At 41.7% G+C, this 23,504-nt stretch overlaps 1 protein-coding gene across 1 annotated transcript in view; it reads right to left on the bottom strand.

Moving 5' to 3' along the window:
* The window catches only part of LOC144260164 (mediator of RNA polymerase II transcription subunit 1-like), a 31,572-nt gene extending 14,268 nt beyond the window's left edge, over positions 1–17,304 (bottom strand). The window contains exons 1-8 of the mRNA XM_077808721.1: positions 17,259–17,304; positions 14,159–14,262; positions 12,610–12,694; positions 12,122–12,176; positions 11,421–11,553; positions 10,088–10,116; positions 7,773–7,844; positions 7,623–7,697 (exon numbers count right to left, since the gene is read on the bottom strand). Of these exons, the coding sequence (XP_077664847.1) occupies positions 7,623–7,697; positions 7,773–7,844; positions 10,088–10,116; positions 11,421–11,553; positions 12,122–12,176; positions 12,610–12,694; positions 14,159–14,262; positions 17,259–17,304 (599 nt within the window). The remainder of the gene's footprint in view (positions 1–7,622; positions 7,698–7,772; positions 7,845–10,087; positions 10,117–11,420; positions 11,554–12,121; positions 12,177–12,609; positions 12,695–14,158; positions 14,263–17,258) is intronic.
* Positions 17,305–23,504: the final 6,200 nt, after the last annotated feature.

The raw sequence follows: 23,504 nt of genomic DNA, 5'->3' as shown, positions 1-23,504 counted from the left end.
GCAGGTCACACCCTGAGTGACTGAGTATAGCTGCAGCTCTGGTCCAGCGGCCTGTCAGCAACATACCAGTCACACTCTGGCTTCCAGCAGCCTTGGTTACTACTTGCAGGGTGACCCCAACACACTTCCAGTACTGAATTTACCCAAAAACGTGTCTTCTGCACCATCCAGCCCTCTCTTGGGCAGTTTAGGTATTAAGAATGTTGACTATCAACTCTTTACAGGAGAAACCAATCTGCCACTTTAACTCGGATTACTGAACAGTTCAGTTTAAACACAGCACTGGATTGGTTTGTATTTAAAAAAATGAAACATGTTTAACAGAAGAAGATAGGATTTTAAGTGAATTCAAGTGTAAGAGATAAAGTTAGAAATAGTTACCAGCAAATAAAAGTGAAAATATGCATCTAAAACTTAATCTAACTAAAATGCAAATTTGCTTCGTCTCCTGCCATCTACTCCCCATGCTTTCTGGAGGACCCTGTTTATTACTTATATGTAAATTGAAGTAAACACACATTCCTTTGATATAGGATAGGTCTATTAACAACTTCTGCCTAGGCAGGGCTGTGTGGTTTTGAACACGTGCTAAGAACATCATATAGGGACATAAGTGCCGACTCCATGGGTGCGCCACCCCTACGAGCAACCCCACGGATCAGCTCCTCCACCTCCCTCCCAGCGCCTCCTGCCTTCCACAATCAGCTGTTCAGCAGCATTCAGGAGGTGGCGGGGGGAGGGAGCAGGACCTGGGGCAGAGTGGGGCTTGAGCACCCCCCAGGAACTGGGGAAGTCGGCACCTATGTACAGGTGGATTTCATAACTATACATATAATGTTGCTACATATATTTTGCCATGATATTATTGCCCTGTGAGTTATTAGTTTTCAAATGATACCCTTCAAGGCATATTTTGTACAAAGATTATTACGATAGTGTATAGGGTGTGACTACAGGGGTGCTTAGTGTCATAGGCACCACCCTCTCTATCCCCGTCTGCCACGCACACACATGCTTCTGGAAAAGGGGGAATTTGTTCAACAAATTTCAAGGGTTGTCAAGGTTCCTCCCCCACTCTGAACTCTAGGGTACAGATGTGGGGACCTGCATGAAAAACCTCCTAAGCTTATCTTTACCAGCTTAGGTCAAAACTTCCCCAAGGTACAAAATATTCCACCCGTTGTCCTTGGACTGGCCGCTACCACCACCAAACTAATACTGGTTACTGGGGAAGAGCTGTTTGGACGCGTCCTTCCCCCCAAAATACTTCACAAAACCTTGCACCCCACTTCCTGGACAAGGTTTGGTAAAAAGCCTCACCAATTTGCCTAGGTGACTACAGACCCAGACCCTTGGATCTTAAGAACAATGAACAATCCTCCCAACACTTGCACCCCCCCTTTCCTGGGAAATGTTGGATAAAAAGCCTCACCAATTTGCATAGGTGACCACAGACCCAAACCCTTGGATCTGAGAACAATGAAAAAGCATTCAGTTTCTTACAAGAAGACTTTTAATAAAAATAGAAGTAAATAGAAATAAAGAAATCCCCCCTGTAAAATCAGGATGGTAGATATCTTACAGGGTAATTAGATTAAAAAACATAGAGAACCCCTCTAGGCAAAACCTTAAGTACAAAAAAGATACACCGACAGAAATAGTTATTCTATTCAGCACAATCCTTTTCTCAGCCATTTAAAGAAATCATAATCTAACACATACCTAGCTAGATTACTTACTAAAAGTTCTAAGACTCCATTCCTGGTCTATCCCCGGCAGAAACCAGCATATAGACAGACACACAGACCCTTTGTTTCTCTCCCTCCTCCCAGCTTTTGAAAGTATCTTGTCTCCTCATTGGTCATTTTGGTCAGGTGCCAGCGAGGTTACCTTTAGCTTCTTAACCCTTTACAGGTGAGAGGAGATTTCCCCTGGCCAGGAGGGATTTCAAAGGGGTTTACCCTTCCCTTTATATTTATGACAAGGGTGTAAACTGGTCTGGTGGCAAGTTTTTCCTTAGCCACCTCCAATCTCATTGCTAGAGCTTAGATAGACTGTGAGGCCCCCAAAAGCTACACAGCACAATTCCTGAAAAATTACTTACTTTTTCATTTTTACCATACAATTATAAAATAAATCAATTGGAATATAAATATTGTACTTACATTTCAGTATGATACTTGAGCCTGTAGTTCACATGTGAGCCTTACCTGAAGCATAAGGCCTGCCGCCCCAGGGCTGGAGCCCAAGCCCTGCCACCTGGCAGTGAAGCTGAAGCCCTGCCACCTGAGGCTGAAGCATGTAACTTAGCTTCGCAGGGGGTCTCTGTGGCATGGGGCCCTGGGCAGTTGCCCTGCTTGTCACCTCCTCATGCCAGCCCTGCATTTGTGACCTCCCTAAACCTATCCCATGACCACCCTTGGGGCTGCAAGCCCCAGGTCGAGAAACATTGATCTAGAGGAGTTGAGTACCCCCGGAAGACCTTTAAGTAGCCACAGGGGTAAACATACCCCTGGTTGAGAACTACTGCTCTAGCTTATTTTTCTTTCTCTAGCTTAGTTTAGTCACAGTGGAAGTTTAGACATAGGGAAAGATAGGTTAAAGCTTCCACAATCTTGAAACTTATAACCACAACTCCCGATTCCCACAGAGACTCTCACACTTAAGGCATTTTTACTTAGGACACCTCCTTGCACCCTGCCCCCAAAATTCAGACACTACAGCCAGGTGACCCCCACCAAAAAAGAAAAAGCCCTTCTGCTGGCCCCAAACTGGGAACTACACCTATAGGAGGGGACAATTTATCAAGCATAATGATAAGGAAGATTATAGTTCATGGCATAGCCAAGTCTGTCTTAGACGTGCAGTGGTGCTGGAGCTTTGTTGGTCCAAGGATATTAGAGAGACCAGGTAGATGAGGTAATCTCTTTTATTGGACCAATTTAATCAAGTTGGTCCAATAAAAGATATTACCTCACCCACCTTGTCTCTCAGACATGCAAGTCTAAGAACTGGACAAACAGACAAGTTATGCATTTGGACTGTAAGGGTACCTATCTGTGAGATACAGTGCAATTTTAATATGAATAAATTTGTAACCCCATTTCATTAAACACCGAGCAACATATTAAGCTGGCATAAATCACTTTGTTTTCAAAATCAATGGAGCTTAAACCAGCTGAGAATCTGGCCATATGTCTGTCTTCATTTCAGAATGCCTATTTGTAATATATTTTACAAACCCCATACCGTGCATAGGCAGATGGGAGAAGAGTCTTCCCTGTTTATAGGCAATCAGGATGTCCATACCCCTGCACAGTTGCCAAGGCATGAACCCACAGGTGAAAAACAAGCCCAGCTATAAAAGAATCATAGAATATCGAGGTTGGAAGGGACCTCGGGAGGTCATCTAGTCCAACCCCCTGCTTAAAGCAGGGCCAATCCCCAACTAAATCATCCCAGCCAGGGCTTTGTCAAGCCTGACCTTGAAAACTTCTAAGGAAGGAGATTCCACCTCCCCCCAAGGTAACCCATTCCAGTGCTTCACAAGAACAGAGAGGAAAAAGGAGGCAGAAAGTTCTGAGATAGCAGAGGGACAACAGTCTTACACCAGGCTGCCTCTAAGAAACTGGGCAAAGGAGACAAGAGACAACTGCAAGCCTAGAGTTTAAGGGCTGACAGACTCAATTTAGATTAATTTATGGACAGATCTAATGGGAGGCAAATTGAAGGGGACCAGTTAAGAGAAACCTTGAACCCATAGAGAGACTGCACCAAGGGCAGTCGACAATGTGGTACCAGAATTGGGGATTGATCTCAACTGTCCCTGCAGAAAAAGGAAGCTTTAAAAAAAAAAAAAAAAAAAAAAAAGAGGAGTAGTTATATATTTATATTCACACAAGCTATGGAGGTAAATCAGCTCCAGCAACGGCTGGCTGACTCACAAGGACAACAGCAGCAGACACAGCAACGGTTCGAACAGATGGCTCCACACCAGCAACAGTTGTAGCAACAGATGGCAGAACTAGCACCAGCTGCTGCTACTCCGCCCGTAGAGGAAATGTGTCTCCCATACTTCAGGGAGCCATTCCAATCTAGACACTTTCCAAAATGTTAACAAACGATGGCCCAGAGTCATTCTGGGTAACTTCTGAAAGGGTGGCCACGGCCTCTCAATCGCCTCCAGCCCCGTGGGCAATCGGCTTGCTCCACGCCTCATTGGGGATGCCCCGGCAGCATACCGGGTACTTGACGATGCAGTGCCCAGACCTATGAACAAGTCAGGATGTCCTTATTGGGTAATCCCCAGGAGAACACAGGCAGCTGACTGGTTTCTGGACAGGATAGGTTACAGGCAGCCCTATTAGGGTCTGTGGGTAAGATTTCCCTGAGATAACAGGCCCACCATTTTAGGCATCCCACCAGCCTCTCGTCCCCAGCCTACACAGGAACAAAGGCCCAGTGAAAGTTGGAAGAAGGATGCTTCCTCCCAGCTGCTGGAAGACAAAGGACAGACTTGATAACCTGTTACTGCTATGGACAGCAAGTAGCAGTGATAAGACTATGAAAGGGTGGATCCCCTGAGGACACAGGAATACCCCTATTTTGCCTTTCAGGCAGACCTGTTGTATTGCTTGTCCTGGTCTACGCAAGCGCAGGAGATATGGACGCAACTACTAATACCCCAGGTATATCATTGCAAGCATCTAAATTCAGCACACACACAACTGCGTGTGCAGGGCATCCTGGAAAGGACAAGACACATTCTAGGATCCTGGACTGATACTCTTGGCCAGGGGTCCTTAAAGAAGTCAAGAATTTCTGTGCATCATACCCCAAATGCTAATTAGTGGCCACAAACTGAGTCCAGCAGGCTCTACTAGTATCCCTTCCTTTGGTGGAGATCTCATTTGAATGAGTAGGAATTGATCTTATAGGCAGAGCCCCTGCTAGCCTATTGGGGACCCTAAGCAGGAATATGTTTGCGCCCCCCCCCCCCAACACACACAATACTAAAACACGCAAGTTCAGCGGGCCCCCTTAAGATGCTCGGGGCCCTAAGCAATTGCTTAATCTACTTATGCCTAGCACTAGCTCTGCTTATAGATGCCCTACAGAAGGGCCACTTTGGACACCAACATATACTTGTTATTGTGGACTATGCCATGCCGCTCCAGTATACGAATGGCAAGACTATCACTAATGAGTTGTTGAAGGTCTTCACACAGGAAGAGATTCCCAAAGAGATCCTGACAGACCAGGGAACAAATTTCACATCCTGGCTGATGAGAGAGGGCTGGGAACTACTGAAAGTCAAAGCATTATGCTCATCTGTGTACCATCTGCAGACGGATGGCCTAGAGGAGAGATTTAATCAGATGCTCAGGAGAATGCTCAATAAATTCATTATCCAGGCACTCGACATTGGGACTGACTACTCTTGACCCTATTCTCCACCATCAGGGAAATATCTCAAGCATCACCATGCAAACTGCTGTCTGGGCAAGAGGCATACGAGACCTGGTATGGGAAACATGGAAAATCCAGGTTCCAAGAGCTGAACACATAGTACAATTATGTCTTAAAGCAGGGGTAGGCAACCTGCGGCATGTGAGCTGATTTTCAGTAGCACTCACACTGCCTGGGTCCTGGCCACAGGTTTGGGGGGCTCTGCATTTTAATTTAATTTTAAATGAAGCTTCTTAAACATTTTTAAAACCTTATTTACTTTACACACAACAACAATAGTTTAGTTATATATTATAGACTTATAGAAAGAGACCTTCTAAAAACGTTAAAATGTATTACTGGCATGCAAAACCTTGAATTAGAGTGAATAAATGAAGACTCAGCACATCACTTCTGAAAGGTTGCCAACCCCATCTTAAAGTTATGGGACAGACTGGAGGCTATGGGGGCATAGGCTAGCGAAAACCGCAGAGAAGCGTAGGAACAACAACATTATAAGAAAGGGGCACGAATGCATGCCTCCCAGATGGGTGACATAGTTCTACTACTTCTTCCAAGCTCTGAATCAAAGCTAATGGCCAAGTGGCAAGGTCCTTATGAGGTGGTAAAGAAGGTAGGAACTGCGGACCATTTAGTCAAACCACCAGGGAAAAGGAAAAAAAAAAAAAGGAACAAGTTTACCATATAAATTTGATGAAGCCCTGGAGAGCCAGGGAAAACCTGTTCATCATGCTGAGGAACCAGAATTGGTATCCTAAATTAATGACTGCCTAAAAGAAAGCTCAGTGCCCCTCAGGGAGAACCTAAACCTGAAGCAAAAGGAACAGGCATTCCAACTGGTGGCCACTTTTCCAGAAGTATTCTCAGCACCACCCCACAAAGACATCCATGGCCCACCATCACATTAATATAGAACTTGTTAAAGTAATACAGAAAGGGCTCTGACCAGTCCCCAACAAATTGAGGGAAATCATCAAGAAAGAGTTCAGGACCATTTTAGAACTTGGGGTAATAGAGGAATCCCAAAGTGACTGGAGGAGTCCTATTGTGCTGATTCTAAAGCCAGTCAGCTCACTGCATTTCTGTATAGACTTCAGAGAGGGGAATGCCGTTCCAGAATCTGATGCCTACCTCATGCCATGGGTAGATGAACTCTTATACTGGTTGGGAGAAGCCTAGTATATTACCACTCTGGATTTGATGAAGGAGTACTAGCAGAACCCCTTAAGGCCAGACTCTCAGGAGAAGACAGCTTTTTCTATGCTGCTCGGCCTATTTCATTTTAGGACAATACCCTCCAGGTTACATGGGGCAGCAGCTACTTTTCAACATTTGATGTACTTGAATGACAGTCACTTACAGCAAGAATTGGGATTCCCATCTGAATAAGGTAGCCTCCATTCTCCAATCCCTGAGGGAAGCTAAGTTAATGGCTAACCCCGCTAAATGCTTGATAGGAAAACAGGAAGCCTATTATCTAGGACACATGGTTGGCAGAGGACAAATCTGCCCATTGGTGAATAAGATTCATGCCTTACAGTAGGGGTGGGCAAACTTTTTGGCCTGATGGCCACATCTGGATGGGGAAATTGCATGCAGGGGGTTGGGGCAGAGGAGGGGTGTATGAGTTTGTTCCTTAGATATTTTTAAGGCCCAGCTTGACAAAGCCCTGCCTGGGATGATTTAGTTGGGGTTGGTCCTGCTTTGAGCAGGGGGTTGGACTAGACCTCTTGAGGTCTCTTCCAATCCTAATCTTCTATGGTTCTGTGAAAGGAGAAGGGAGGCAGAAAGGCCTGGGATAGCAGAGGGGCAACAGCACCATGCCAGGCTGCCTCTAAGAAACAGACAAGGAGACAAAAGAAGACTGGAAGACCTGGGAACCTGGATGTTAAGGGTTGGTAGACTCAGTTTAGGTTATAAAATGTATGGACTGGTCTAATTATAGGTGAATTGAAGGGGACCAGTAGGAGAAAGCTGGGACCCCTAGAAAGACTGCACCAAGAGCAGGTGACACCAGGGCAAAGATTTCTAGCTTCCCATTGGGAGAAAACCCAATATCCATGTATACAGCTGTGAGCAATTCTATTATACCAATTTAATAATTTCATATTGCAAAAAAATATGAACCAAAGGCATTATGTACTCAAGATTACCTGTACAGAAGGGACATTGAATAGAGATCTTTTTCCAAAGACTGCAAGGCGAGATATACCTTAGCTTTCATGTCACTAGAAAAGAGAATACGGATTATTAAAAATTAAATAATTGACAAATAAATGATAATTGTATTTAAGAGATACAACCTATTTCCTGGAATCTGATACAGATTTAACAGGCCTTCTAGAATCTTTCCAAAGGCATCATAATTCTTCATCCTAACAATAAAGAACAATTATTATTACAGCCAAAATACCAAGGATGAATGAAACACACCATACAGCTTTATACAGTGAGGTGGAAATATTTCATATGGTGCATAGAAACAGTGATGTTAACCTGGTTATAGTATTTGGCATCTCACAACTTTGTTAAGAATTTATTTTTTTTAAGAATATATCAGGAAATGTGAAGTCTTGACTAAGGCACAAAGCAATGCAATTAAATCTGACATTACTTAAGTATGCATCAATGAAAGCAATCAACACGCATGGTATACGTATCTGACAGCTGAAGAGGTAACTTATCAGCTAGAAACAGCACTTCTTGACGTTTCAATACAGTTAGTTGTGCACTAACACTCCCCCATAATATAATGAACCCCACAGATAGTTATTTCAACAAAACATCTCCAGGTTTTCTAGTCACACTAGATCTCATAACACCCCTGTGAAATAGACAAATTTTTAAACAGTCTGGATGTGTAAATTGAATCACAGAGGTAAATGGGATCGGGCAAGTTGAGTCTCAATTTACTCGAGGATACACAACAAGTTAGCGTTAGGGCCAGGAATATGACTCAATCTCCTGACTTCACCACCAGACCAAATTCTTTCTCCAACCAGAAACTTAAGCAAACCATTTAATTTATCTCTGCCTCAGTTTTCCCATCTAAAACATGGAGATAGCAATACTTCCGTACTTCACAGGAACATTTATTAATCTTATTTCACCAGTGTTTTGAGGCCCACAAATGTAAAAGATGTAATAATACTTCTCCATTTTTATAACATTTACAATAGGGTCCACCATTTGCCAATTAAAGACCATAAAGTAAATGAATATCTGAGATGGAGTTAGATTGAATGGTATACTCTAGCGGGGTGGTTTAATGTACTTTTCCCCTTATTACTACATATTGTAACTACACATCTTTTAAGATCATAATTTGGGAGCAAAACATTTGAAGCACTCTATAAAGGTACTATTACCAAAGGTGAATGAGTGAGAGAGAGAGAAAAAGAAAGTTCTGAACTCAACTAGATATATGTATGAAATTAAAAATGTTAATCGTTCAGTTTGAGACAAATAATGTTTAAGATGACCAATGTGCAATGCAGGCCCTCAGCTAGAAGGGCAGAAGTATCCTCTGTCTTCCATTTCTCACCCATCCTTGTCCTTTTTATTCCAGTAAAAAAACACACATACACACGTATGTGAGATACCACACTCACTGAAATATACTCATTGGAAAGAGCAGTTGACCAAATTTGTTTTTTAAAGTAGATTTTAAAATCGAATGAGCTTTTCATCTGGCCTTTAAAATGAAGGTCACTTTCGGAACAGGAAATGTTTAAACAGGTCAAGAAATATTTGGCAGTAAGAATTTTTAAATCCATTGCACAACATCCTCTAGAAATATCACTAGTGGAAATGTGAAGACCCTTTCTCCCCTTTACATTATGAAAAAGAAACAGAACAGATTATTCTGATTTATTTGCACTGCCACAGTAGAAGATTGATGAAGAACTGAAGAAAAGAAAAAAAATCTAGGGAGTGTCAGTTCAGGGTCTGAATACAACAAAAGCTAATCTATGTAGCAATAATATTTGGAAAATAATTTTAAGAATCCATGTGTTTCATTACTAGCCAAAACCATAATTTGTACAATTTTGTATGTATTGTCCACTCTTTGATAAACAAGGGTTTAAACTGTGTTATGTAGCCCTGCAGTCCTTATAAGATAAATACACATATTGTGTGTGTTCAGGTGATAGAAAAAGCCAATACACATTGTTGAATTTAATGGAGTCGCATCTGCTTACACAAGCAGTTACTCCAGAAGTGAGCATACAAACTGCAGGCAAAAGGTATTTCCTTCCCTTTATTTTACAGGCTATAAAGAATTAAACACAAAAAAGCCCTCTAATATGAAGCATTAAAGCTGATTTTTTTATATTTTTAATATAGATATGTTTAAACATGGACATTGATAAGAAGAAGGAAGAAATTAAAACTTTCTGGTTTCATACTTAAAAATACAAAATTATTTTTTAAAAAAATGAAGTTTTCAGCAAAATGTAGCTTACTGATATTAGGATGTTTAGAAGAGAAAATTCTTGTACTATTTCCTTTAAAATACATTGCTAACTTAAATGTTTCAGAAATTATTTTCAGAATAGGTTAGGACTATTCAATAATTCCCTTCCAATCAGCCAAAGAATTCTAAGCAAGTCTATACCTTAGAAGCTGTACTAGATCATCACAAACCTAGAAAAAAAATAAATGAAAAGGTCAGAGACTTTCCTAGCACCCTTTATGAAATACCTCTGTAAACATTTTACTGGTGACAACAACATTATTCTTCATTATTTTACTCAACAAAATTTCCTCCAAGAAATCAAAATCATATTATATAGTTACTTATGCTAGAATCTTAATATGAGAATACTAGGAAAAGAGCGGCTATGTGACTGACAACTACCCAAGATAAATTCTATTTCTAAAATGCATTTGCCAGTTTTTTATTGGCATCTATTGTGCTGCAGTTTTCTGAATATGTACTTCCATTCTTAATAAGATAACTCAATATAAATGACCGATTTTCCTCACTAGGCACGTTTGTTCCTGTTTATTTTGAGTTAATTTGTATTCTTTTCAGATTTTGGGGCTGACAGCCCTAAAGTCCTCCACACTTTACCCACCAGGTTGTTTCACCTAATATACACACACACACACAGTGATGTTCTATCAATATTTTAACAAGGGGCTCCCAGAAGACTCCCCTGTAATAATCCCCCATTAGCAGGAATCTGTGCACGTGTATTGAAGATGGCTGAGAAATCCTCTCTCATAGTGGGCTCTAGCCCATGACAGCTTATGCTCAAATAAATTTGTTAGTCTCTAAGGTGCCACAAGGACTCCTCGTTGTTTTAACAATAATTAAACTGCACTTTACTGGAATTCTTAGCACTTGAGGAATATATTTAGTATGTTGAACATAAGTGTTCAACTTTTGTAGGGCTTTAAGAAGGGATAGATACCTGGTGGAAGTTCTGGATGTGACAATATTTAAAGAGGAAGAAAGAAACAGAGAAGTCACCCTACTCTTCCCTTATGCTTGGTGGTAGAATTTTAACAAAACTCACAAGAGCTCCCTCCAACACATTATAGTACTGTGAAGATGTAAAACGCAGTACAAAAACCATTATCTAACTAGGAGAATAGCTCAGCCTGCCTACCTGTTGAATCACTGTCATTTAGAATGCTAAAAAGGATTCCAAGAAGTATCAATTGCTATGTGGACTCGTGTCTTCTAGGAACTAGACTCACATTATCAATACATTTAGGTATACAGGTATATTTATGCCAGCTAGTGTAACAGTCTAATGGAAGTTTGTTTGGTAGCAGAGAAGTATCTTAGTTGGTGTTTTTCCAGCCAGTTACAAGGATCCCATTATGAGTCACTTTCAGAAAAAAGAGCCATAAAAACAAGATTATGTTTTGTTACACAAGGAGCATGATTTGAAAAAAAAAAAAAAAAAAAAAAAAAAAAGAAAACAGATCAACTTTACCACAGGAGCTTCTCCAGGGTGAGCCAATTTTACATCTATCACCTTTCCATCTTTCTCCAACTGAACTTCTACATAGAACATGTCTGATGTTAAATAGCAAACTGTCCCATTGGGGCTTATGTGAGATTTCAACCTATAGAAAAGGAAAAAGCATTGTATACCTGGAAGTTTTGTTGTGTGAAGAAAGAAGGCTAGTTTATTTTATTTGGAAATGTTCACTGCTCTAAAATAGCTGTTCCTTGGCTTAGCATCTGATAACTACCCAACCAGAGAATATACTTATGATCTTCTCTTCTGTGATTTGCATTATTAATGTGTTCAGCAAATATTTACCTTAGTCTTTGCATGACTTCCTCAACCCCACCAGAACAACCACTTCTAAGAATGCCACAAATAACTCATTAAGAGGTAGGGTGACCAGATATCCTGATTTTATAGGGACAGCCCTGATATTTGAGGCTTTTCCTTCTAAAGGCACATATTACCCCCCCATACCCCCTGTCCTGATTTTTCACGCTTTCTGTATGGTCACCCTATTAAGAGGGGACAGTTACATATCCTCTTTTTCTTTCACATAACACAGCCCATTAGAATGTCAAGTCAAGAAAGTTCAAAAAAAATTTTAAGTCATCCATATGGTAATTCTCACTGGATTTGAGGCAGTTCTGTTTCATTTACACTTAATGCATAAACAAACTTACCCCCTTTGTTTGGATAAAAATTCCAATCTGTTCATCACAGTAGACAAAGATTTAGCTGAAAAGGGGAAATTATTTAATCAGATTTTAATTTTAGGAAAAATGGCAATTTTTGGCTTCAGAAAGTATGATTTAACTAGTGTATATAATACAACAGATAACATTTTTCATTAATAATAAACATTAACCAATGCTTGAAGAATGATTTATTGGAAGGAGTTAATTCTCAAGATCAGGGTTTTAGAATTGTTTTAACCCAACTTCAACCTAAATATTAATCTGTAATGTCTTTGGGATTGAATCTACCCTCTGTCTTTATACAGTTCCTAGCACAATAGAATCTTAATCCTGATTGGAAGCCTCTATTCATATCGCGGTAGTGCCCAACCACACTGCTCTCTCCTCCTACCTTCCCCCCCCCCCCGCCCCGAATACGGGCAATTTCATGGAATGTTCAACAATGGATTATGAATTTTCTTGTATCTTGTTACCATTTAAAGTCCTCTGTATCTTCTCCAAGCAAGAGAGTAAAGGATGATGTGGGGTAACACAAATGGAACCTCGAGGTGGTTTATCCTAGCACAATAGGGGAGGAAAAAGGATCATTCCAAACATCACCAGTCAAAAAGAAACTGGATTCTGTGTATGAATTAGAAAGATTCAAACCCAATCCAAAATAAAAGCAGCAGCTATTTCACGCCAAAAAGAATTTTATAATTTCACATGAAGGTGAAAGCAGTTCACCACGGCTCTGATTCTGCAAACTCTTACACACGAGTACTTTATGCACATGAGTAATAATAATACTCAGCTCGAGAGTAATCCCTTTGAACTAAATGGATTGACACCCTAATACTGTAGCAATTGACATAAAGCCTTTTTTAATTATTTGTATTACCATAGCACCTACAAACCCAAGCTGTGGAGCAGGACCCCACTTTACTCGGTGCCGTACAAACAGAGAACAAAAAGCTAACAGTCTAAGTACTTAAAATAGCACAAGGCCTGCTATCCATAAACTCTTTGGGCCAAATGCAGGCCTTTTTTGATAATCTGAGCTACTTTCACCAGGCTTCCTAGGGGCCAATCCAGAAGTTTTTGAGTTCTTGGCTTCAGGAAGAGTGTGTCTGAGTAAAAAAAATGAATGAGCACTAAGTAAGGACTTCTTTGGGTAAGCATTTACAGGATCAGGGGCCAAGTTATATTTGAAAATGTGACGTTAATTAGAAATTAGGATCTCCAAGCCTCCTTGCTGGCAGGCACTATCTAGAAACCTCCAAAATCAATCAGCAAAATTATGTTCTCATTTTTGTTAAGAGGATATTTTAGTTAAATATTAATAACGAGGGTAGAAGGAGGACATGGACACAAATGTGATTTGCTACTTCTAGGCAGTATTCATGACTGTACTGGAGCCACCATTATTTATACAAGGAGACACTTAAATTCAGTAACCAACATGGAGAACCAAAACCACTGGTACCTTAAAAGTTAAAATTATAAAAAATAATCTAAGTAGAAGCCTTCCAGCTGACCCGCAGTCCCACACGAATGACCTTACGTAGGTCCCAATCCGGCAATGATTTATGCACATGCTTAACTGGGACTATTCACATTGCGTAGAGTTAAGGAGGTGTCTAAGAGTTGTGGGGTCGCAACCTTAGGGCTCACTCATTCTTTACGGAGGCCAACTCCCGCTGAAGTCAAAAACTGAGTGAAGACCTCAAGCCCCTAAGAAATATTATGAAAGTTGCTAAGATTACCTAATGAGGCCTGCATTTGGCCCAAAAGAGTTAATGAAAAGCAACGCCCTGCACTGTTTTAAAGTACCCATGTCAATTGCTGTAAAAGAAACAGAAGTCAGGCTTTCGTAGGTGTAAGAAAGCTCCATGAAAAAGCTTCACCTGAAAAAAAAAATAATAATAATTAAAAAAAGTCCAAAAAAAATTTCAGATTAGTTAGAGACATTTCTGTTATTTGCCCTTTGGTCAAACACCCTCATCTTATCCAACTGCCAACAAACTTGCTGATATTTCTTACCATGCAAAGACGTACAAGTTTCAGAGTTTCAATCCATGGTTTTTGTGCATATTTTAGATGCAGCTTGTCCATTAAAGCATTTGTTGAAATAAGTTTCACAGAATCTGCAAAATATTTTGAAATTTTCTAACACATGCAATATTGTATTCTACAAGTTACTTTATCAGTAAAAAGAAAGTTTATTCATTATAGCCATTCTACTTAAACTGTATAGATAAGTTCATAGATGTTGCACTTCAAGTAAGGAAGCAGAGGAAAGATGGATTTGAATTTTGTGTACAAGAATTTAGTCACAATAGGCAGTGTTAAAATTTCTCAGGGTGCAGTTCTTTGTGTTAGTTTTGTTTTTCTACATCTTTCAGGGGTTTTGTGCAGGCAAATGTAGACTCCAAATAAAAAAGCATAGACAAGTCTGCCATATATTAAAGTGACTTGCTGGACCCATTAATAATTTGGCATGTGTGTGTTCCCTTTGCACACTGACATTACAAACATTGAGGCCTTGACCCTGTCCTGAGCTCCATGTGGACAGAACCACATGCCAACATGCGGCTCATTGAAGACTTAAGGCTTAATTAGCCTACTGAGATGGGCAAACAGGGGGCAGACCCGTCTTGATCCCTGGCACAAGGGGCGAGAGCAGAGGGAGAAAGGCAGCCCCTGATGGACAGGGAGAAGGGAAAACAAAAACCACCTCCGAGGAGCTGTCAGTGTAAAAAGGAAACAAGACCACCCCGAGGCCAGCAGTGACAGGGGAAGAGGAACAGGAGCAGGAACCACACTGGAATCAGGGCCCGGGCAGCCAAGCCAGCGCAGTGCTGTACCTCTTGACCAGGCCGCTCCCCACTCTCTCCACAACAAAACAGCGACCACCACCACAGGAGCAGAGACGATACAGTCACTCAGTCCAGTAACAGTACCCCCCTCTACTTTGTCCTGCAGCTCCCCTTCCTCCTCCAGGACACAACCAGCAGCCAGCCAACTAGCCAGGAGAGACCCAACGATGGTAGCAATGGTGGGGTCAATGACTCCTCTCTGGAGAGCAGGCCACCAGGGCCCTCCAAACAACAGGAGGATCTGAGAGGGGCGGGGGGGGGGGAAGTGGGGCAACAGCAGCTGCACCCACTGACAGCTGATACCTGACCCCACACTCTGATCACTTAAGCATTAGTTAGCTCCACCAGAAGATTATGGGATGGGTATAGGAAGTATTCAAACCGGTTCCCCCTCTGTGGCACTGGAGGGGAATCAGTGGTGGGAAACAGAGCTCAGGTAGGAAGATCCAGGAACTATCCTGACAATAAATGTCACTTGGAGCAAGGAGGAGCATTCCAAACACAAAAAGAATGTTCTTCTCACCCAAGAGAGAAAGTCACCCCCAACAGCCGGAGAGGGGAAATATCTTCCTATCACCCTAATTGCTCGAGCTCATAACCACATTGCAAGCTTTCTAGAATAGTATCAGAGGGGAGGAAATTCCTCTCCCTCCCCCAGCTCACAGGTGGGGATTAGAAGGGAGCTTGTGTGTGCACCCCCTCACATCAGAGGGACTGTTTACACGCCGCTTTCCGAGTTGCGCACAGCTGCCTGCCCCCACTGCATTCAGTGACTACCCACGGGGGAGGGATTTGGGGCAGGGTGTGCAATGCACCCTCAGAATACAAACGGCACGGACTGGAGGGGGCGTGGTTTGGTGACACACTAGCAGCTCCGAGAGGCTGGGGGAAAAGCAAGACCTCCGATCCCAAGTACCGAACATGTGGAAGCGGTTTGCGGGTAAACAAGGCAACCACATCTTCCCAGTCTACTCCGCTCCGCGTAAGACCCCCAGCCTGGGCAAACCTCAGGGGCGAGCAGAGCCCCAGCCCCGCTGTGCTTTCCTCTCAGGGCCAGCACGCCCCCGGGCCACGCTCATTTACCAGCAGCACCCTGGGACCCTGCCTCCCTCCCGCAGGAACCTGGCTGGGGCCAGGAGCGGAGGGACTCCTGCTCGCTCCCCGACTGGGGACCGGGGAGAAGCTGCGTCCCCAGCACCCTCTGCATCTCCAGGCTGTTTGCGGGGCTGGGTCCTCGCTCCCCCAGATACTTGCAGCAGCAGCAGCTGTGACCCATTCACGGGAAATGCTTCCCAATGAGCCGGAGCCGCAGAGGGCACGTGAGGAGCCCGTGAGTCTCCCCCACACCCAGCGCAGCCCTCAGCCTGAGCAGGGACTTCCCCCGCCCCAAGGCGGGGGCTGCTGCTGCTCTCTCCAGTAGGGCCGACAAGCTGAACGGGGGAGATTTTTAAATGCCTCACTCACACACAGTAAAACCCTATCCCCGCCCCTTCCCGAGGGAGAGCCTAGCGTACGGCAAAATCCCCTACCGCCTCTATCCCTCAGAAGGGGGAAACGGAAGCTCAGCGACAGCAAAATGCCCGCTCCTTAGCCCAGCCTTAGGAGAGGAGACAAAGCAAAAGCTCATCCTTCCTATTTTGTTCCACCCCCGAGGTAACAGAGATCGCAACACACCCAGCGACACCCCTCCTCGCTCCCCATCACGGATTTCCCTACACTCCTTCCCAGTGTTGCCAGTTTAGTCATTTTCCAACCCCTCCCTGTAAATTTAAATACCCCTCTGATTTCAGTTCCCCCCCGGGGAAAATACTGTCTCCCATCCTTTTGTGCCCCAGGAGGAAGAATAAATAAACACACGGGGGAGGAATTCATAATAAAGCAGTTATGCTCCCACACCAGAGCTGCCCTTCCAGTCTAGGAGCTGGAATAAAGGATAACCCTCCATGCCATTTGCATGGTGTCCAACTGCCCTTGGATTTGGGGCCCAACAGCTGTTCCCCAGGCCAGCTTCCACTATTTCTCTTCATACTTCCTCTGTGAGCCTCAAGGACCCGCACCACTCCCACATAGAGCACAAGGGATGGGCAGTCGTCCCCCATCACCAGGCTTAATCTCAAGTACTGTCCTTAAACTTGGTCCCTAAACAGAGGAGTTATGGAGTCTTTGCTCTGAAAGGGCAGCCCAACACTGGAAGGAATGCAGTACTGCCTGAATGTGTCTTGTCTACATCATATGGTATTGTTTAGATGTATGGTACTATTTACCTTTGTTCTTTTTAAACAATGCCTTCACACCATTATCACCACACATGCTGTGAAGTCAGACTCATAACATATAAAGGTACTGGTCCCACAAACACTTAAGTGCATGAGTAGGATGTGAACAATCCCACTGACTTCAGTAGGATAACTCAAAATTATGAAGTAAGCATTTGCAGGATCAGGCCATGGGCCTAGTTTAAGGGTGGCAGGGGGGCATTGCCCCCCCCCCACAACTGCAGGCATCAGGCAGGCTTGGAATTTCCCCCGTGCAGCTTCTTTGGCCTGATTGGAATGGCCCTCCCGCCCCCAAATATAGAAGTCAAACTATGCCTATGATCAGGGCCTAACAGTCTTGTGGGAAGTGGGACAAACCTTTGAAAATCAAGGCCTTATCCCACAAATACCAGCACAGGTGCCAGAACCACAGAATAAAACAAATGTATTTTAAGCATGCAGCAGGATGAAGTTACATGCTTAAGTCACAGTTTGCAAAATGAGGTGCTCAGTTATGCTGAAGATGTAATTAAGTGAATGCCCAGCTACCCAAATGTTTCTGTATTCTTATTAGGTATACTTTAGTCTTAAACTCTGAAGAGCTACAGTTTGAAATTTTTTGAAGTGACTTCCAATATAATTGCCAGCTTTAATAGGACATCTTTTTGAAAATTTAGGCCAATATGTTTTCAGCAATTCCAGAGAATCATTCTTTGGCTCAGATTTGTTTGTATTTCTTACTGAAAAATAGGCTTCCTACTAGCCAAGACCCGTTTGATGGCCTGAGTGAAATGAGTTGAAATCTCAAGCTAATTTTACTGAACATAGATGTACGTCACATAATACACCACAACAATTAGCAGTACCGAGTACTTCAGTGATAATTTTCATCAGAGAGGCCAAGGCTCCTGGGCCTGATCCAAAGCCCACTGAAGTTAGAGAGTTTTTCCATTGACTTTGATGAGATTTGATCAGGCCTTGAATGAGCATGCAGAATGAATTGCCCTCTCACCCTACAGAAGAGAATGCTTCCAAAATATAGTGAGAAGGTTTGTGCTGCTTGCCTTCTCTGGTAGCAGCTGCTCCGAGAATAGAGATTTAAACCTCCAGTGCTCTCAATCTAGCACTGTTCATAAGCTTAAAATTCACTTTAGACATTTTTGTAAAAGAGGATAAAAGGATCTTTTCTACTGGGCTTGAATTTTCATCACTTTATTTAGATATTATATTTTTTGCTGCCTGAATATGGATGTTTTGTCACCAGCCCTTTGTAGGGATGCTGCTTGTCTCGGAACAGTGCTTCTCTGTTTGGCTACATAAAAATAATAATGTGCGCTATCACTACACATCAGTAAGGGGAGCTTATATATTGATTGAAAGCACCTCACATCAAGGTATTGTTCAGACATGTACAGAGCTTTCGTATCAAATTATCGTACTCAAGAGCAGAGTTAGAAATGTTAAATAATTAAAAAGAAGCCAGTTATAGAATTACAGAAATGAAATAATTAAACTGTGTTGTTAAAAAAATTAAAGGCAGCAGGCCAAACTCTATTCTTGATACATGAAATGATTGGAATTGCCATACCAGCTCAGAGCTGTAGGCCCCCCATCTAGTCTAGCAGCCTGTCTGTGACTGTGGTAGGTACCAGCAGCGTCTGATGAAGAAACCTTGCAGTGAGTAGTTGTGGAATAACCTCCCCTCAGGGAAAGTGTCCTCCTAAATCTGAATAGTTAGAGGTTAGTTTATGCCCCAACGCTTGTGGGTTTATATCTCTTCCAGAGCTCTTTTATAAATTAGTAATTACTATTATTACTCTGGTTGCTGTGTTGTTGTAGCCATGTTGATCCCAGTTTATGAAAGAGACAAGGTTATTACTCTGGTTAGTCTTGTTATACTTTTCCAAATCCTGCTAAGCTCCTGGCCTCGATGATATCTTGGGACAATGAGGTTCACAGGATAATTGTGCATCCAGTGAAAAAGTACTTTCTTTTATCAGGTTTGAATGTATTAGTTTTCCCGTTTCATTGAATGTCCCCTTGTTCTTGTTTTCTGCAAAAGGATCAATACACATTCTCAATCAATACACCATCATGAATCCAAAATAACTATTGGCTTCAGTGAAGTTACTCCAGATTTGTGACAGTACAATAGGGGCAAAATTTGGCCTTTTGTTCACACTAAACAATATTTTTAATAAGAGCAATTTGGAAAAGGTTCTGAGATTTTGATTTTTTTAAATGTAACGTTAGTGGATTGTTTTTATATTAATAATATGCCCAATATAGAAACTTTGCATATGAAGCTTACACATAAACAATAAATCGGTAACATTTCTTATCAGACTTGTTCAAATACTTTCTCAGTTCTCTTCCCAAGAGAGGAAAAAAGCGCTTTCTAAATGAAAGTCCTCAGTTGGATGGTGGTGGATTGGAATACAACAGCTGCATAACAGCTCACAGTACTTTACACAAATAATTTAGGACAATGGGTAAAAGCCATTGTGTACATTTGAAACTACAGTAGATATTTAGGTATACAAAATATGATTGCCTGAACTGATATTTGGCCAGGACATAAGGGTTAACACCCTGTTCTTTCAAAAAGTGTCATGGAACATAAAATAATCAGAAATGGTTAGAACCTAGTTTTAAATCTCATCCAAAAGACAGAATAATGCCCTCTTGCATCTTGCTGGAGCATTGGTCAATATCCACCAAAACTACTGAACAACCACCACCATTTCCTAACATAGCATGGCCAGTCTTCCATTTTAGCACTATCCAAACTCAACCCTGCTTAGCTTTCAAGAATAAGGTCACTGCCTAGACCGTTATGGCTAAAGGTCATCAACACTACACTGTAGCTTTTTATCCTTCATTTACTCACTACCTCTTATCTACAATTACAGTAATAAGTATTTTGTACATGAGAAAGGACCCCCCCCCAATATCAAAATCTCAATGCCTGTATTTCACTTCACTAGAACTATATAGCCTGATTCAATTTCACTTCACAACTTATAAATTCAGACTCTTAGCACTCAAAGTCTACAGTGTGAGCCACGTAACACTGCTAAGCTTTGGCTGCTTCCTTTTCTCTCACCTAACATTATCACAGAATCCCATCTGTTGGAAGACTAAGGTTTTCTATGCAGTCATGGGACAAAAATAGCTTTGTGGCAAATGATCATGAATGTAAAAATGAAATTACACTAGTTTATCTAATAGACCTATTTTTCAATCTGGGAATAATTGGGAGGTGTCAAACTATCCTGCGTGATGGCAGCATTGCTGTCCCCGAATATTCATTGCTTGGATCACCTCTCCCATGTGGAAGGGGAACACAGACCCTGAGATAGATAGATATAGATATAGATATACACAGAGAGAGAGAGAGAGAGAGAGAGAGAGTTTTCTTTGGCAAGGTCTTAGGGGCCACAGGAATGACTGATTACTGGTACAGGAACTACTTTCTTGCTCATCCGCCATCTCCAGTCCTTCTAACCTTTACTACAGAATTTTAATAATTAAGGGCCAGATTCTGCCGCTTTTATTCATGTTGAGTAGTACCTTATTCAGTTGAAACCAATGGAACTACTCACAAATGGCCTGATCCAACACCCACTGAAGTCCATGGATTAGCTCCAGTTGAATGAAATGGGCACGCAATCAGGCTCAGATTAGCATGGTAGTGCAGAACGGAGCAGAATTAAAATTACAAGGATATGTTTTAGGTCCAAATTGAAAATGGTACATCTGGGAGAGAAAATAAATGGGAGATCAAGGGAGAACTGAGATGGAAATTCAGACAGGGCTATCGGTAGGAGGGATAGAGATCACTTGGGGGACAGGGGCAAGGAGGTAGGGTGGCAAGACCTCACAGCATAATAATACCTAGCTCTTACACGGTGCTTTTCATCTGTAGCTTTCAAAAGAGGGCTGTATCATTATCCCCATTTTACAGATGGGAAAATAGAGGCACCGGACAGGAAAATGACTTGCTTGAGGTCATCTAGCAGTAGAGGAAGGTCCTGAACCTAGCTTTTCTAAGATTAAATCCAGTACTCAATCCACTAGGCCACATTAGAATAGAGATAAGGGGAGGAAGACATGAAGGAAGAAAGAAGTAGCTGGTGAAAAAGAATGGGCTAACACAAAGGGAAAGGATGTAAAATAATTAGTGATTGAGCAAAAACATGAAAATGCAGAAGAGGAAAAAACGGAATAGAGAAAAAAGAAAATACAGCTATAGAAATGAAAGAAGCAAGAAATAGCAAGAAAATTCATACAAATTTAAGAGCAGAAACATGTATTTATTTTATTGACCATATTTTTATGGTATTATCATGGTAGAAAAGGGACAGCTGAAAGGACAGAGGGTCTACTTTAAGCCTGTGGACTTAAGCTACTGTTGGGCCAATAGTGGGTTGGAAAGGAGTCTTCAGGCTTAAATGTTCTGGTTGAACTTGACTAGGATCCTCTCTCTCTTTCTCTCTATATGCAGAGAAAAAGAGAAACTGTATGTGATGCATATAAAAGTTTTATTGGTATAGTTTTGGGATGGACATATTATTGAGGCGTGATGGAGCCATGAGTGAGCTATGTAGGTCACTCGAAACCAGTACCAGTAAAATCTTTATACCATACCTCATTATCACATCATCTCTATGTGCTATAAACTTACAAAGTAACTATTACCTAATGTCTTTCCAGAAACTCATAACATTTTCTCAAATAGCTTTTATAGTCATAATAATGTTGTAATTTCTCTGTTCTGATTTCTCACAGCCTGTCAAGTGCTATATCCCATTGAAAGTAGAGGATTACATCTAGTGAGAAGAAACTACCCCTCGTAGCCCTGATGATTCATGAAACATCTAGCTTCAAACTTGCCAGTACTCCTGAACTAAGTATTTGACATTACATCTCAGAGGCTTCTGAGCTCTATACATTCAAAGAAGAAAACATTTTGGGACAAGAAAAATGGGTTTTATTTTAAGTATACCTGAAGTTTTGGAATGCTAGAAGTTATACAGCAGAGAGAGATTATTGGGCAGAGTGCAGATGATAAATGCAATTTATCTCATTACCCTGAAATTTATTACAGTAATACCACCACATAGATTTGGGGTGTTCACAATCTGGACCTGAATTTTGCATCCTGAACATATCTAATTTTTATTATTTGTTTGCATTTCAGTAGCACCCCAACTGATTGATATCCAGATCCCGTTGTGCCTGGTGCTGTGCAAAAGTGTAAGAGACCACCCCTGCCCTAAAGGGCTTACACTATAAATAGATAAATCAGAGAAAGGGAGGGAAGGGAAACAGGAACCCAGAGAGGCGAAGGCCAAGATCCTCAAAGGTATTTAGGTATCAAACTCCTATTGATTTAAATGGGAGTTAGCCACCTAAAGACCTCTGAGGTTCTGGGCCAAAGTGTCTTGTCAAGATCCCACATCCAAGCCAGACAACAGAAATGAGGTCACTTGAGTTCCATTGTAGTGCATTATCCACTAGGCCATGTTGCTTCTCTCACTGTTACACTGTTTAGAAATATTAAAATGTTCATAGCTAGACAATACATATTTTGATTTATTATTATTCATGCATAATATTGGACAGAGGAAGTTGAAACTTTCTAGCCATTTACATTTTTCATTGGGTAAGACTGCTCCAGAACACACAGTCCTTGAGATTAGTGGTTTATTTCCTTCAATACTGTTTCTTAAGGTGTCAATTAATCTGCAAGCAAACCCCCTCCTACACACTTATTACTTTAAATATAAAAGGCACGTTAAACTTAATATAATTGTGCACCAGTCTTAAAAGAGGAAAAGCAATTCATGCCTAGGAAATACTACCACCCCCATAGTGATTGTAGTTCAACAATACCTTCCAATGGAAATGCCTGCCCACCCACAGACACAGAAGATTCCCAACATATACATTTTCTGCTGGAATAGGAGGTTGCTCTCCAAAGCAGTCAGTAGCTCTATCCTCTTTCTATTTTTGCTCCCTAGATAAATAGTGCAATATTCAACCTCATGGATTTATAGAAATCTTACAGGGAAAATTGGCATTTCTTGCATGGTAAAGCTGCACAGACTGCATTTTCCAATGAGAGTGGCTCATTCATGTATGTCACCACAACCCTGGGCTAAAATTACAGTCTTAAATTATATATATTTTGTGTGTGTATATATACTGTGTATTATAATACAAAGATAAATTGAAAGAGAAAAGCTTTTG

Source organism: Eretmochelys imbricata, chromosome 2, assembly GCF_965152235.1.
Source record: "Eretmochelys imbricata isolate rEreImb1 chromosome 2, rEreImb1.hap1, whole genome shotgun sequence".
NCBI lineage: Eukaryota > Metazoa > Chordata > Testudines > Cheloniidae > Eretmochelys > Eretmochelys imbricata.
Note: the sequence above shows the minus strand (reverse complement) of the source record. Positions and strands in the feature narration are given on the sequence as shown.